An 18,010-nucleotide genomic window follows, 5' to 3' on the forward strand; every position below is an offset into this window, starting at 1 on the left:
GTCTACGGCTGTCTACATTTCAATCACAGATACATTTTATAAGGCTGCCTACAGATTGCATGCTTGTGTCGCCAGATCTCCTTATCTTTGCAGGACTCCTGTGAATTCTGCATTCTGCCAGGCATGGTGTGATAGTGCTTTGGATGTCACACAGGAAGCACAGAATGTAGAATTCTATACGGTGCAAAGACATAGAAATCGGCAACTCTAGTGAGAAGTAATCTTAGGGCATCCTTTAAATAATGTCCGGTATATAGCAGTATTATTTTCTAAAATATAATGAGTATAGTGATATGACAACCAGATAAACTATTCTTTTCTTCCTTCTCATAGCGATTTTCCAATCTTTCCTATGAAAGCAATTGTCCTACCGGATGTGGAACTGGACTTAGAAATGCCTCCTGCTCCAAGTCAGACAGTTTTAGATAACATTCAGCACAACATTTCAGTATACATTGAGTTCCCGGATTTCCTGGCTCAGGTAAAGCTCTAAGATGTGCTGGTTGTTCTTTACCCCTAAACTTCATCATTAAATGAGCACTCTGTGTACAATAGCCATTACAGTACAGTGAAGTAGTTATGGTGCAATGAGTCCGTGGATATTAACCCAATTTTTTTTGTTAAACCATTTAGGAGAATTTTGACAAATAGGGGATGATTATGTAGAATTTTATTTATTGTCCTATAAATGTTAATTCCATCCAAGCTGGACAGTTGTGATGGGCGGATGTTAGCTCAGAGCTCTCAGCCAATCAATACCATCCAGCTTTCCTAACATTGTCATTTATAATACAGAAGTGTTACTTCCTCACTATCAATGTGGCTATTACAAGCAGCCACATGTTTCATTTCTTGATTGTTTGAGTTAATGAAGTCTCGGTTTAGTTATTAAATCAGAGCATCTAATGCAGGGGTTCTCAACCCAGTCCTCAGGACCCCCTACCAGTCCAGGATTTGGGGATTACCTGGTTGTGTCTAAGGTGTTTAGAAAAAGGGGAAAAAAACACCTTAGACTCTAAACACCTTAGACTCACCCAGGTAATCCCTAAACCCTGGACTGGTAGGGGGTCCTTGAGGACAAGGTTGAGAACCCCTGGTCTAATGGGTTATGAAAGGCTAACCGTCGCTTTAATATTATACTAACTTAACCAAAAAGTTTCATTGGAGCAAAATACTAATAAATGTGACATAAATCACCTAAAGTGTCAGGGCAGTAAGGCAGGTATTCGATTACCTCAAGGTTCAGTATATTCTGATATAAAACATATATATATATATAGAGAGAGAAATATATAGAAATATAGTGTAGTTTTAACATGACAATTAAATGTACATATATTGTACAGACACAAAAGAAAAGCACAACAAAAAGTGTGCTAGTGCTTTGACCCAAAGGCCATTTACCTCTAATCAGTCCTTATGTCTTCTCCTTGGCTGGTCCACATGCCCCCTATGCCGACGTTGATGGTTGACCTCGGCTAAATCTAGTTCTTGTAGTTCTTGTTTTAACTGCCTGTCAATCATCGATATAACCTCTAACAGAGAAAACATAGTGAGAGAGGAGACATTAGACAATGCTTCTATTTCTCCTCCTTAGCCATTTCCTAAATCTCAGGTAAACAGAGAATCTCAGGGGAAATGTTTTTAGCGTGTTATTCAATGTTATACATTGCAGAGAAGTAACACTTCTCAAAGAAAAAAATGCTTTTATTATGTATGGTTTAACTTTCCAGGATTACGAAGAAGGACACAAATATACCAGCGATAACGAACACATTACAGCAAACCCAACACCAGACGTTATACGTGAGCCTGATAGGACAGTTTCCCCTCTGGATAACAGTATTCGTGAACCTTCCAAAACATCTAAGGACGTGCGGTATGATTACTTACCAGGAGCGTTTTATTCTAAGTCTTTGTTTTTATTGTGAGGGGTGTATGGGACATTTTAAATAATTTCTAAAATGTCCCCTTTTCTTGGCAGTATTCGGCCCCGAATTCCTCTCACCATGGAGGACTTCAAGCTCCGCTCTGTGCTGGGTAGAGGAAGCTTCGGAAAGGTAAGTTTAAGGTGGAATTCCAATTCTAGTTGGATATAACGGATGTCTTAACAGATGCCGCACAACACTTTATTTATTTTAATTTCAGGTTCTACTGGCTAAGTACAAGAACACAAACAAAATGTACGCCTTGAAAGTCATGAGAAAAGCGGACATAGAATCATCACCTAAGCTTGATAGGTCAGTAAATGAAGAACAATTCATTGTTTTTGGGCGGATGAGGTTCTGTTTTCTGTCTTTTGTTTGTCATTTGTTTGGGAGATCAGGGGAAAATTAGTTTTAACTTTTATTTTTCCTTTCCAGCCTTCTGTGTGAGAAGCGCGTATTTCAAGCTGTGACCAACAGGCGCTACCCATTTCTAATTAACTTGTTCGGGTGTTTCCACACTCAAGACCACATCATTTTTGCGATGGAATATGCTGCTGGGGGCGACCTAAGCACACTCCTTAACAACAAAAGGCGTCCCTTTCCAGAATCCAGAGCTATGTGAGTATAAGCTACAGGTCTAATCCAATGTTCTGCAGATGGGCTACAAATTCCATAAATTCTAGTTATTTATACCTGTTTATACCAGGAATATCACACAACATCACTGGGACTTGGCTATTTTTCCTCGTGCCCGGGTACTGGTATATCGATACATTAGTGACACTACTAATTTGTAGCTACTGTTCCCACAGTGGCATTTCACTCTGTTAACACGCAGTGTAACTGTATCACTTGAGGATTTCTTACAACAGTCATTTGAATGAAGTGTAACTGTATCACTTGAGGATTTCTTACAACAGTTATTTTAACTAAAATGTGTTTGTATACCCCCATTTTTACCTATTTACATTAAAAGTGACGTTTTTATTATGTCCTTTTTTGTGATCTCCCCGAGCCCAACCTATCCTAAGGTCACCCCTCTATAACGAGGCAACTACCACTCTGCAGGACACTCTATCATTTATTCTGTCCCTTCTCCTGTCTCCCTTCCTTATTGTTTAATCACACAACATTTTTTTTAATCCTGATTATTTTGTTTATAAGAGTAAAAAGAAGATGAAACAATAAGGAAAAACAATGCCCATTATATTAGAACAGTAACAACATCATTAAAACAGAATTTGACAAATTATTTATAAAAGACAGACTCAAATAAGAGATGAAGTAGAGCCACAAGTAACCAAATATAATGGAAGAGGAAAGATAGCACCGTGGGTTTTAGAATGCAAATAAACATGGTTAGATATTAACAAACCTATTCTGTATTAAAAATGACTTCAAACTGTATAAATGAATATATATCCCCTGAGCTGCTGTATATCTGCTTGCTGTATGTGCCCAATGCTGTATCAGTGCGGATACATCTGGCCACATACACCGCTGTCTGCACCAACTATAGCCAACGGCCTTGGAAGCATCGGCATTGGTGAATGGAACCAGCTGTAAATGCTAAAAGACCAATCACCATTGTATCAGCTGATAACTAACCACCAACCAGCAGTGAGAGAGAATAAGGAAACCCGGGATTTAATGTAATATGTCAGAACACAGAGTGACTTAGGAATATACGGAATTAAACCAGTTAATAATAAAACACTGCGTCATCTAGAAAGTAACAGATTTATTTATTATTCCCAGATTTTTTTCTGCCTGTGTCGTCCTGGGACTTGAGTTCTTACACGAACAGAAGATCGTCCACCGGTAAGATTATAGAAAGAGACTACACATGGAGTGTCAGTGATATTTGTGTTATTGTATTTAACCCTGTTTGTTTATAGTAAGTTATTCACGTTAACAATTTAAATAGCCTAAAGAGTGAATCCTAATCCTAAATTCCTCTATTGTTAAAAATTAATAAAACTTAATGTTCTGTATTTTAATATAGAGACCTGAAATTAGAGAATATTGTTCTAGACGAAAAAGGGTTCGCAAAGATCACAGACTTTGGTCTTTGCAAAGAAGGTAAATATCATTTTATAGTTAAAACATATTTTTTTCATACAAGCTCACGCTTAGTAATTTTAAAATGTCCCAGCAATATCAGAGTTAGCTTTCATAAATAACATGTTAATATATAAAATTATGTGTATACAATCTCTGATTCATTCCAAAAGGAACCCTGTAACAGTAAAAGTATGTATTTTTGAATTTAAAGTGTCCATGGGGTCTTTCAGGTTATGGGGCCCCCCTTTTAAACTAAAATGTTTTTACTCACCTACTATCCAGGGCTGGGCAGGCAGTGTCGGATGCACACACACATTACACACAGCCAGCACACAGCACATTCAGATCCCACACAGCCACCACGCACACTGTGGGGGATACACACACATTACACATAGCCAGCACACAGCACATTCAGATCACACACAGCCACCACACACACTGTGGGGGATACACACACATTACACACAGCCAACACACAGCACATTCAGATCACACACAGCCACCACACACACTGTGGGGGAACAGAAGGAGGTAAATGGGGAGGGCAGAGGGTGAGACACCATACTTAGGGCTCCAGGTAGGAAACCCCAATTATTCCAATTGAAATTATTAAAGCAAATTGGGCTACTGCTTTAGTCCTTTATATTTTCACACCCCTGTGGTTACCGACATGAGAGAGCCGTGTCTGACAGCATCCCATAAACACCTGCTGGTTAAAGGATTATGGAGTGTAGTCAATCTCCACTGAATAGTATGAAAGCCCCCTCTTATTCCAGGCATGTTTCCTGCAAAACTAAAACTCTCAGCAATATCTACTCACTATTATTCTTATAGGAATATTTGATCCGATACAGAAACATGTCACCAGTTATCAGCCGTGATTTAACCCGTTAGCATGATCAAATAATATTACAGATCAGTCTAACTGAAAGTCATTCCCAAATGTAATTTGCTAAAACTGAATATCTTCAATTTATATAAAATTCTATTTTCCTTATTTCTCAGGAATCGGATACGGAGACACAACCGGGTCCCCTCGTGGAACCCCGCATTACGTAGCTCCTGAAGTGTGCAAAGGCAAGCCGTACACAAGAGCTGTAGACTGGTGGAGCTTCGGGGTGGTCATTTATGTAATGCTATCTGGAAAGGTAAGAACAGACTTTCAATAAGAATATGTAAACAGATTTATTTACTGCTAATCCAGAGAGACTCTACCAATTTAACCCCTTAAGGACCGGACTGTTTTTGCGATGTTGTACATTTGCGACCAGGCATCTTTTTGACACTTTTGTGGTGTTTGTGTTTAGCTGTAATTTTCCGCTCTCTCATTTACTGTTCCCATACAAATTATATATTGTTTTTTTCAGGACAAAAGGGACTTTCTTTACATACCATTATTTATATAATCTCATGTAATTTAATTTTTAAAAAATGAAAAAAATATGATGAAAAATTGAAAAAAATACATGTTTTTTTACTTTTATGTGAAAAATCTTTTATTCATCTACAAAAGCGAATGAAAAAAACTGCTAAATAGATTCAAAATTTTGTCCTGAGTTTAAAAATACCCAGTGTTTACATGCTTTTTGCTATTTTTTTGCATGTTATAGGGCTATAAGTACAAGTAGGATATTGCGGTTTCAAAACATACATTTTTAAAATGTATCAATAGTGACATTGTAACACTATTATCTGTCATAAATCGCTGAATAACACCCCACATGTACATATTTTTTTTAAAGTAGACAACCCATGGTATTCAATATGGGGTATGTCCAGACTTTTTTAGTAGCCACTTAGTCGCAAACAATGGCCAAAGTTAGCGTTCATATTTGTTTATGTGTGAAAAAAGTAAAAAACTAAATTGAACGCTAATTTTGGCCAGTGTTTGTGACTAAGTGGTTACTAAAAAAGACTGGACATAACCCAAGGTATTGCAAATGGGGTGTCTTCTTTTGCAAATGGTATGCCATCATGGGGGTAATTCTCATTCCTGGGCTACCATACGCTCTCAAAGGCAACGTAACCAACCTGGCCATTTTCAATGTAAAAATATTTGACCCATATATTTGACCCTGTAACTTTCAAAAACGCTATAAAACCTGTACATGGGGGGTCCTGTTCTACTCAGGAGACTTTGCTGAACACAAATATTAGTGTTTCAAAACTGGAAAATGTATCACAACAATTATATCATCAGTAAAAGTGCTGTTTGTGTGTGAAAAATGCAAAAAAAGTCACTTTCACTGACAATATCATCGCTGTGATATGTTTTACTGTTTTGAATCACTAATATTTGTGTTCAGCGAAGTCTCCCGAGTAAAACAGTACCCCCCATGTACAGGTTTTAGGGTGTCGTAGAACGTTACAGGGTAAAATACAGTGATAGCAAATAAAATTCTCTGTACTCTCGGCCTGGGTTGGCAGGCAGGTCCCTTAAATTGCAATCAATAAAATAACTTAATTATGTAAAAATATTACATAAATACGCACGTAGAATTTAAATATATATGCATATTTATATATTTGAAGTCTACGTGTATATTTATATAATTATTTATGTAATTTTGTATATGGACATATGAATAGTTCGCATTCTTTTTATTTATTTATATATACATAGATATATATACAATTTCATTCTAAGTGTATTTTGATATAAATATATATATATATTAATATCAAAATACAGTTAGAATAAAATTTCGTATAGATATATAATTTTTTTTAAATTTTTTATTATTATTTTTAATTTTTTTAATTTAATTTAAATTATTTATTATTCGTATTTTATAATAATATATATATACAATATATATAGTTATTATATATATTATATATATACGTGTGTAAATTAATTATAAGTGTATTTTTATATTAATATATGTACATATTAATATAAAAATACACTTAGCATGACATTATATATATGATATATAGACATATATTATATAGGTATAATATATGTCTATATATCATATATATACACATATATTATAATATTTTTTTTTTTTTAACTATAACTTTAATTTTTTTTTTTTATTTTACAGTTGCAGGGAGACTGCCTGTCAGCACAGACAGTCCCCCTGCAGGCAGAGACTAGGACACCTATTGTGACCATGTGGTCGCCCTGTTGGGCGATCACATGGCCACAGGGGTCCTAAACCGCCATGGGGAGACTGTCTGGGCTGCAGGCAGTCTCCCCACACCGGGAGCACCGCCGATCGCCGCCGGGGGAACGACGGCGATCGGGTAAGTACATTTTAAATTTAGGACGGTTCAGGACCGTCGTCGGTCGGCAAGTGAAAAATGCCGATGACGGTCCTGAACCGTCCAGCGTCCTTAAGGGGTTAAACAATCACCCTGCACACCTAAAGCACTATAGCTTGCTGAAATGCTTTATTTGTGCAGAGTGTGTTCATTTTCATTTTACAAGCGTACAGATTTCAATGTAAATCATCACCTTGATATACACCCCTGGCTGCCAATCATACAAATGGTTGTGTTACTTCCTGGTTTGGTTAGATCTGTGAAGCTAATATCAGGAGGAAGCAATTGCCCAGAGCACCTGCCTTGCAAAGATTCCTCATTGAGCTGCATTGGGAGGCTTGTGATTGGACAGTCACAGAAAGTCTGGGTGGGGTAAGAAGGGGAGTGATTGCAAAGGCTGCAGACAAGAGACCTGTAGTTTTTGCAAGCTGTTTTTTGATATTACAATATTAATATTACATCCCAACATTCCTCTGCATATGAACCCTTTCCCTTCCCAAAATAGATCCTCAGACAGATACATTGCTAGTTGTTATCACCACCCAACAACTAACCCCTGGCCCCTGGTTCGCCATGTCGTACTTTCATACACCCGCACCACACACCTTTGATGCATGCTGATTTACACATTGTCCCATCCTTACTACTAACATTCGAAAAACCATAAACTATTCAATTATGGCTCAGCAGCAGATTCCAGTATTTTACAACTTTACAAACTAAAATTGAGTTTTTTTTTACTGTATTTTTTTTCTCTAGTTTCCCTTTGAAAGCCATGATTTGAAAAAGTTAACTGCGAGTATCATCAAAGGAAAATTCATATGTCCAGAATTTCTATCAAGAAACTCAACTTCAATAATAAAACAGGTTAGTCGCCACACGTTTCGTGTTTAATAAATGTAATAGATTATATGAGCCATGATCAAACCGTTCATGGACCATTGATGAGGGATGTTTATCCTGGCGAGCTGCCTTAGGATGAATGAATTCTAAGTTCTTGGAGGTTTCAGGATTAGACGCAAGGCTCCATGCAGAGGGTCTAATCAGTACAGTGATTTATGACATCACATCCCAGCATCTTGCATCATTACCTTATATGAATGGTCTGACAGATAGTGATATAAAGTGTGTAGAAAAGAATGGAGGTTCAGATAATCTTTGGGAGAGGGAATGTATCAGTTTTTTTATTTTGTCTTTTCACAATAGTAATCTTATTTGTCATGCACATATCTCAGTACTATATATACATCTTTAATTGAATGTACCTAGCTGTGTGTATTAATGCAGGTAACAAAACATTCATTATTACTGAGAATATTCTTATATTCTCATTGTATGACACCTATAATGATTCATTATTCATTACCCATAAGACACTAATATTCCATATTTACATGACATAAAGCGCCCGCTAGCGTCCTGTATAAAAATATAGTTATGGGTAGTTGGCGCAGGGTAGATCCAGACACCAGTCTTGGATGGGGAACTATGCCAGATTGTTTTTATTGTGAAGAGGCAGATAGATTGCAATATGACATCAAGGAACACCTTGTGCCGTGCTCACATAAAGTACCACCCACGTACGTACATTGCTACCACCACACTTTTCTTTTTTTCTTTGTTGTCCCATCAAGCATAACTCATAAAGTGCAGGGAAGATGGCTTGGAAAAGTCAACAGCCTCCTCCGTGTGTCGAGCTCAGAGCACCTCTGTTCACTCTCTACAGTCTCTAATTTACTTGCCCCATGCACTTATTTATTGCCATGCCACTCCCTCATGCCACTTGCCCTACCCACTGTCTGCTTGCACGTATCGCTTGCCCCGTCCACTCCATCTGTGCCCATGTCATATATTAATCCTTCACATGCCCCATCCACTTGCGGGCCCATTTAATTCTCACCATATCAACAACCCAGTCTGCTCCCTACTTTCCTTCCTCTATATCACTAATCCATCAATTAGTTCCTCATGTCATTGAAACTGTGCCACTTCTCCGTGCCAGTTCCCACCATACATCACTTAGCTGGCCTCAAAAATAAAAAGACAATATTAATAAAGAAATGGCAGTGCAATTAATCAAACCAACTTACTTACATCATGAGTCTCTCCAGCAAGCTCTCCTAGAGGTCCATCATGTTGGTTCTATTCCCAAGGGGTATTAAAAGAGGTTGCATAGGGCATTGTCACATACTCCGTCCACTCTCTCTAACATGTGAGTAGGAGAAAATGCTTTCTTTCTCGCACGCAAAGACCCTGAGATTTGAGGGTAGACAATGAATCTGGTATTTGGCTTGCAGCTTAGAGGGAAAACACCTGCCCCCCTCCGCTATCCATACCTGGGTTGCAGACAGACATTGGTTGACCTGCCTATATTTGGAGCCCTACTGTAGCAGTACTTACCCTCTCCAGGGGCCGGCCGGGGTCCTCTCTTCTCGCCGCGCACGTTCCTGCTCCTGCACGAGCCGCGCGGGGCTCATCCAACGACGAGATCAGTCAGGCGGGCGCGTCTCGGGCACGCTCTTAAAGGGACAGTGGGAGACTAAATTACTAAATGGGTTTCTCAAATTATTATAGGCGTTTTATTAAAGGGTTTTCTGCCATTGTAGCACCTATAACCAGAATGACCAAAAGGATGGTAATACTCATGTCTGGAAACCAGAAGCACTTGAGGCCTTTGAATTCCTGAAGGTTTCATTTGCCTCTGCCCCTATTTTACAGCATCCTGTCCCTTCACTACCCTTTATTCTTGAAGTTGATGCTTCTGAGATTGGGGTAGGTGCTGTCTTGTCTCAAAGAGATTCACCCGAAAAGCCGTTACACCCTTGTGGCTTCTTTTCCAGAAAGATGTCCAAAGCAGAAAAGAATTATGATGTAGGCAATCGCGAACTCCTTGCTATCATTTTGGCGCTCAAGGAATGGAGACATCTACTAGAAGGTACTAGGGATCCCATCCTCATTTTAACGGATCACAAAAACCTCTCCTACCTTAGTGAAGCAAAAAGATTGTCTTCTAGGCAGGCCAGGTGGTCTCTGTTTTTGTCTCATTTTAATTACATAATCACATACAGACCAGGTGATCGTAATACTAAAGCTGACGCTCTGTCCAGACAATTCGAGACTACTGACAAACTAGAAATTGATGTTACCCCTGTCATTCCTCCCGACAGAATAATAGCTACTACTGTTCTTTCTATTTCTTCTTCCCTCTTACAAGCTATACAGGCTAAACAAACCATGGCTCCTGGAGAGAGGCCTGCTGATAAACTGTTCGTTGATATCCCCGAGAGACGGGACATTATGTCATTGTATCATGACACAAGAACTGCTGGACACCCTGGTATTTCTAAAACGTTATCAGCAGTTTCTAGATACTTCTGGTGGGCTTCCTTACGCAAGGACATCACCGATTACGTTAATGCCTGTACTACTTGTGCCAGTATGAAGTCCTCCCACAGAGTTCCTTGTGGGTTGTTGCATCCGTTGCCCATACCCGAGAGGCCTTGGTCCAATCTATCCATGGATTTTGTTGTTGAATTACCCCCTTCGAATGGTAAAACTGTCATCCTGATGATAGTGGATCGTTTTTCTAAGATGGCTCATTTTGTGTCTCTTGTCAAATTGCCCTCATCCAAGGAACTTGCCTCTATCTTTGCCAGGGAGGTGTTTCGGTTGCATGGTATTCCCACTTCGATCGTGTCCGATAGGGGTAACCAGTTTATCTCCAGATTCTGGAAAGCATTTTGTTCAGAGATGGGTATTTCTCTCTCGTTTTCTTCCGCTTACCACCCCCAGTCTAATGGAGCTGCTGAACGTGCCAACCAATCTCTAGAGCAGTATCTTCGTTGTTTCGTGTCCCACCATCAGAACAATTGGGCTGACCTTCTTCCTTGGGCTGAGTTTGCGCGTAATAATGCTGCTCATGAATCCTCCGGTAACAGCCCTTTTTACGTTGTTTATGGCCGGCATCCCGTGGTTCTTCCAGCTGCATTCTCCTTACAGGGCATGCCAGCTCTGGACGAACATTTGGCTGGTTTACGTAATACTTGGGAGCAGGTTCAGTGTTCTTTGGTGGATTCCGCTGCTCGCCAGAAGGTTCAGGCAGACAAGCATCGCAGGGCGGCTCCATCCTATGCTGTGGGGGACCGGGTTTGGCTTTCTACTCGCAATATTCGTCTTCGTGTGCCTTCTATGAAGTTGGCTCCTCGTTTTATTGGTCCTTTTCGTATCTTGCATGTGGTTAATCCTGTTTCGTATGCCTTGGATCTTCCTAGGAATCTACGCATTCCTAACGTGTTTCATACCTCCTTGTTAAAACCCCTCCTGTGCAACTCGGTATGTTCCTCCTCCCCCTCTGGTTTCTGTGGAGGGCCATGAGGAATTTGAAGTGGCTGCTATACTCGACTCTCGTTTTCTTCGGGGTCGCCTCCAATATCTGGTACATTGGAAGGGCTATGGGCCTGAGGAACGCAGTTGGATTTCCGCTGGCGCTGTTCACGCTCCTCGCCTTGTCCGTTCTTTCCACGCTCGCTTTCCTGCCAGGCCTGCTCATCCCCGCCCAGTGGGCGTGTCTTCGGGGGGGGGGGTACTGTAGCAGTACTTACCCTCTCCAGGGGCCGGCCGGGGTCCTCCCTTCTCGCCGTGCGCGGTCCTGCTCCTGCACGAGCCGCGTGCGGCTCATCCAACAACGAGATCAGTCAGGCGGGCCCGCCTGACACTAAGAGCGCGCCGCGCGTCTCGGGCGCGCTCTTAAAGGGACAGTGGGAGACTAAATTAGATTCAGTCTCCCATTGGCCCCTGTCATGCCACGTTCCCCATACACTCACGTTTTGGGGGCGTGGATATGACAGGGGCCAATCAAAGTGAACATTAGGGTATTTATACTCACCTGTTTCCTTTGCACCTTGCCCTATCGTGGTTTCTGTTCAGTTCCCTTTAGTGCTTGTTGCGTTCAGTTGGTTTTTTGGTGCTTGACCTTGGCTTTGTTCCTGACTCCGTTCTCTCTTTATCCTTGCTTGTTTATCCTCCTGTGTACCAGTCCCCGGCTTGTTCTACTTTACGCTGTCTCTCCGTCCCCTTGACCTCGGCTTGTTCTGGACTCTGTCTTTTCTTGTACTCGTCTAAGTCCGGCCATTCTAAGGTCCGGTAAGACGAATCCTGTTTTCTTGTCTCTTGACTATCTGGACTATTCCTGCGTGTTGGGGTATATTACCGTGACACCTACATTGATTATAAAAACAGGCACCTAGCAAGCAGTAACCATGAATCATGCCAGCAGTCTGGACAATCTCTGGGCAGCATTGACATGTTGTGTACTTATTAATCTCTGTATTAATGTACACAGCGTGAGTGATAAAGGCATCCGTTACTCTACCTGCAGGGAAAATGCATGTAATTCTGATGTTTATTATTAAAATTAACGATATGCATATTAAAAAAATTCCCTTTTACAGCTTCTCACTAAAAAAGTAAAGGCACGACTAGGAGCCAGCAAGAAAGACGCCCAGGACGTTAAGGAGCACCCTTTTTTCGAAGTACGTACATTTTAAATAGAACATGATATTTATTTATTTATTTTTACTTAAATTGGTTTAGTCACAAAAATATATATTTCTGATCATTTACTTAAGATGAAATCTAAAATAAAAGATAATTTAGGATAAAGTAGGGTCTGCTTTGTCTTAGGGTCAAGTCCGAGGTGGACAAAAGGTTGAACTTCTGCTGTGAAGTTTTGTCAGTTCCCACATCCCAAGTGACAGAGTCCCTTTACATTAGAATTATAAGGAAAGACTCATTCTCATAGCTAAATGAGCATGCTAAGTTAGTTGCGTGTTTAAAAAAACATACAGTGTCCTATGAGTTTCTGCATTTACATCCATTCAAGGAATCAGAGTAAAATCATACCCAGCTCTGATTACGCAGAACCTGAAGCAGTGAGTGTGTTATTACTTTCTGGGCCTCAAACTTTACCTCAATAAACACATCACCAGTACTTACTGTGCCAGGAAAAGAGGGAATCTCACCAAATAAAATATGATTAACAGATTACTATCCCACCAGCTCCCATTAAAAATCCCTATGTGAAGAATGGATTGGGGCAAACTGGAAACCTGCCTAGGGGCCCTTGGAATCTTAATCATTGTCTGACTCCTAGTACCATAACCACTGCAACATGATGGCACCCTCCCATTTGTGAATAATATGACAGCTTACCTGGGGTCTGCAGGGCACTGTTTGCAGCCAGGTCATTGGCTGAGAGTGTACCTCCATGCACCACCAGGCTAGGAGAGTGCAGCGAGCTTCCGGGCTGCAGAGGAGAAGGTGGATCCCAGGTAAGTTCTTAAACCATTCACAAGCAGTTTGACTACTCACACTAGTAGGGGGGCATGGAACTCATGGCACCATAACCACTACATCTGGATGTAGTAGTTATGGTGCTTAGACTGTTCTTTTAAGGCAATTTGAGGATTAGTTTTCAGACTCTCACTGGGATCTGTACAGAATGTAGCTTTTTGGGCATATTATCTGTAATTCTGTGTTTTATATAGTTATTTTACTGATTTATACAATGATGTACATTTCTTTCCAGCAAATAGACTGGGCTGCATTATTATTAAAGAATGTGAGGCCACCATTTTTGCCCGACATTCGTGGAGCTGAAGACGTCAGGAACTTTAGTTCTGCGTTCACCTCGGAATATCCTATGTTAACTCCTCCAAAAAAGCGAGCTGAAATACCGTGCTATGAGGCAGAGGCATTTTTGGATTTTAATTGGAGGGTTGATTGGAATTAATAACAGACACAGACTTTAATAAAATATACAGGAGGAAACGGCTGAGATGGTGGAACAAAGCAGCCTTAAACACAAACCCCCTCTTAAACTGAGATCTATGTTCTATACCATTGTACCCGAAGACCGAAGAGCCACCACCCACCTCTATGCTAAGGCCCAGGACTAGGAATATAATCATAACATGGAAGATAAACAGTGGCATAAATTATTCATAGCACACAAACAACATACATTAGGCACATCACACATAGAGCTCACCAGGAAAGTTCTGTATAGATGGTACATGGTCCCAGTAAGACTTCAACACAGTGACCCTAAAAAATCAGCAATTGACTGGAGATGCTTAACAGAAACTGGAACGATGTTGAATGTATGGTGGACATTTTCTAAAATTAAGATGTTCTGGAGGTCAGTTATTTAACTAATATCCCCCTGCACAACAAAAATTGTCCTGAAGCCTCTACCTGAGATGCACTTGCTTCTCCTTGTCCCACCAAAATTATCAAATACCTTATATACCATATCATATTAGCGGCTTTGACTGTCATAAGCAGAAATCTACTTTGCAACCTGCAATTGAAACGTATTTAAAAATAAGAGCCAACCAAACTATATTAAATAATGGCAAGACAGTGAAACACTCCCAAAATGTTTGAATTAGTGGTATGAACTTTTGAAAAAAATAAAATAGGCGGGGCCTGAAGATATCCGGACGCCCTTTTGATACATCTGCTACTATTAATGGTAGACTTGACCCGGAGCACCGAACAACATGACCATATCATTAGTCCTGTTCTTCCACTGCCCAGGAATGCAATCCGCCCATCCGGATCTCTGGCCTATTGAAGCCCACAGGTCGACGGCTTGGACAGGTGACCGATCTCCAAACTAGGACTGCATGCCCTGAAGCTACTTGATTGCAGCACTGCCACCCCCTTGGACTGGTGGGGGATATCCTGGTCCCCGTTGAGGAACTTACCCATCTGCCAAGACAAACAGTCTCTGCCATTTCTGCAACAATGTGGTATCCAGAAAGGCCGCCGAGCCGCAAGCTACCTCATGCCAATGAGTCCAGAGACTATGATGTGGATGGAGAGCTTTGAGTTCTGGCTTTGTTGAAGCTGCAGATCTCGCAATCCCACCATACAAGATCCTCACCCGATTCAAGAGTCGTTCCAACTCACAGTCCCTCCTCTGGGCAGGGGGCCCACATAGACCAGAATCCACCACACGGTCCATATACTCATAAGGTACTCAGAGCCCCAAGGACCCCATGAGCTTGTGATCCTTCTGCTTGGAAAGACATGATCAATGGACTTATGGCAGTGGCTCCCTTTCAAAGCCCAGTCATTCCTATTGAATACAAAAGTAGATGTTTCCTTGTAGCCTACCTGTGGCATAGGCTGAAGATGTAGGGCAGAGGTCTTGCAAATATCTGCAATAGCTATTTAGCACTACAGAGTTCTTACGTTCCCTTTATATATATATTCTCAATGTTATTGCATTTCCTCAGCTACTTAATTACTGAACAAGCGTATACCTCTTTGTTATATATTCCTACGTGTGTATCTAGACTTTCTCATGGGCCTAATAGCCGCTCAAGCCACCATTTTAGACATACCTAGACTGCCTTTGTTAAATCCTAACACTAGCGCTGTCCTCTCATGTTCCATGCTGTGCTTAGTGCTATATATACTGTCACAATCCTTACGATGAATTTAACAATATAAGCAAGTTAATCTTGTCTTATATTAGAAAAAAGTGCAGCTTTTCTTGTACCATAAGTAATTACTAACATGTACTACTGCACTTTAAAAATAAAGAATGTAAAAAAAAAAACTTCTATGAATGATGATCCACCATACAGTCAACACTCCGCCAACCATGACCATGCCTTCTATGCCTTGAAGGTAACAAGAAAGGACTTGTAATCTAATTACTAACAAACACTGTACAATATCTACATAAAGACACTATGACAGATGTGACAAAAACGTATGTGACACAAACCTATAATGGCATTACTATGTAATTTCTATTTTCTTTAATAAACAGTTCAATAAAGAAAGAGAAGTAACGTGTTGTTTTTTGTTTAATTAAGTGTTTTATTGAACAGGGTTATTCAGTAAAATGAGAAGTCAAAGTGGATTTGAAAATAAAGGTCAAATTAGCTGAAATAGAAACACCCTTCAAGCCACCTATGAATCCAGATTGGCTACTTTGGCCTTAAATTTAAAATTAACTTTGAATTCTCACTTTAGTGAATAATCCTGCTTAGTTTGAATTGAGTTTTGTGTAGATTGTGAAAGAGAAAGCTTGTACAGGAAAAAGAGAAGATTGAGAAAAAAGCAGCCATTAAAAAGGGAATCACCTTTCTTTAAGAGCATGTGTTAATGCAATTTTTCCAAATTACGGCCAATCTGGTAATCGTACAAATTCCTGAACTCCGAACCTACATATGGACGTACAAAGAAACAACTCACACAATATTCATATTATTCTTGACTCTGTTACCGGTGCCAAAAAAGGAGGAATGGAACGAAGGGGAAGCTGAATATTTTTGGAAGGGTGGAGGGATTTGCGGGGGTGGGGGCAGTAAGCAGTTTAGTTTTCTATAATGGACAAAAGGTTTGCCCAATTCTACGAGCTGGATCTCCTGTCCAATTAAGAGGCAGGAAAGAGCTGATTAATGGCTAGGGGACTGCAACAACTTGTTTATTGCACAGAAAGGGGCCAACACAGTCTTCCCTGGGCACCGGTTGCTAAAATTCTCATAACCTTTGATCGGCACACTGATGGACAGCTAAGAGGCCTTCCCAAAGGTCCACTAGGCTGACACTTAGTGTGCCTATCTTAGTGTGGCTGAAAGAAATTTACTGCAGGGGGCCCAGTTCCTAATTTTTCCCAGGAGCCTAGGCAACTGTCAATTCATCCATGGTTTGGGTTACTGCTGTACCGACCTACTGCCGGTGCCCCATGTACAACAACTGAGTGGGGGATAGCCTCTGTCATTGATCATTGATTGAGCTATAGGTGTGTTTAGTCCAGTGGGTTTTGTGCAAAAGTGTGATTACTGTGCAGTGCGCTGTGTGCTCTGTGCAATTTAGTGTTTTATTTTTTTTAAATTTAAGATTTTTATTTTTCACATAGTTATAAAGGGTAGGGATACAGAATAAAGAAAGGGGAGGGTGGGGGGTGGAGAATACATCTTCGGCAATAAATCACAGAAGCTTTACAGTGTTTTATATAATATACCTTATATAGCGTACTATATGGCATACATCACAATCAACGATTATCTTTGGATGGTCATCTAAAATTAGGTGCAATGAGGCAGTTAGGCAATTAGGCAATTAGGCAATTAGGCAACGACCCATTCGCGTACCTATTCTACAGATATTTACAGGTTAAATAGACATTTTATCCACTTTATCAAGTTTCATCTCTTTAAAACCTCTGATTAGCAGTCACGTGTTATGTCAGTGACGTGGGGGCGTACGTGCCAAGTCGAGTGAGGTGCTATTCCACTGAACCTAACAGGATCGTATGGACAGGTTATGAGCCTAATGTCTGTCCAGGATGTCGACCCAGGGGCTCCACAGTCGCTCTGTCTGGTTCCTTTTTGTATAAGAGTCCGCTGAAAGTATTTCATATTTGTAGAACATATTTACCCTGTCTATGAGTTCCCGTCTCGGGGGGCAAACAGTACTCTTCCAGTGTTGAGCCAATAAATGGCGGGTCGCTAAGATTATAATAGAAGCTATTTTTTTGTCTGCCTTAATCCACTGAGTGGGGAAGAGGAGCAGAAGTGCTAGGACAGGTGTGAGGGTTGTTGTGTGTTGTAATAGTTGGTGCAGTATTCGCTGGACTCTCGCCCAAAGCGGTTTAATTCCTGGACATTCCCACCAAATATGTAACATAGTGCCTGTAGCAGTCAGGTTTTGCCAGCAAATGG

The 18,010-nt window shown here is 40.5% G+C and overlaps 1 protein-coding gene across 1 annotated transcript; it reads left to right on the forward strand.

Annotated features, from left to right (window-relative positions):
- Nucleotides 1–1,712: 1,712 nt before the first annotated feature.
- On the forward strand, nt 1,713–14,094 carry LOC134586098 (serine/threonine-protein kinase N2-like). The gene is made up of 10 exons (XM_063441608.1): nt 1,713–1,879; nt 1,985–2,060; nt 2,149–2,240; nt 2,364–2,546; nt 3,687–3,749; nt 3,934–4,010; nt 5,001–5,143; nt 8,025–8,132; nt 12,716–12,796; nt 13,852–14,094. Exons 1-10 carry the CDS (start codon nt 1,713–1,715, stop codon nt 14,053–14,055), a joined length of 1,194 nt encoding a protein of 397 aa, XP_063297678.1. The 3' UTR covers nt 14,056–14,094.
- Nucleotides 14,095–18,010: the final 3,916 nt, after the last annotated feature.

This window comes from Pelobates fuscus, chromosome 2, assembly GCF_036172605.1.
Source record: "Pelobates fuscus isolate aPelFus1 chromosome 2, aPelFus1.pri, whole genome shotgun sequence".
NCBI lineage: Eukaryota > Metazoa > Chordata > Amphibia > Anura > Pelobatidae > Pelobates > Pelobates fuscus.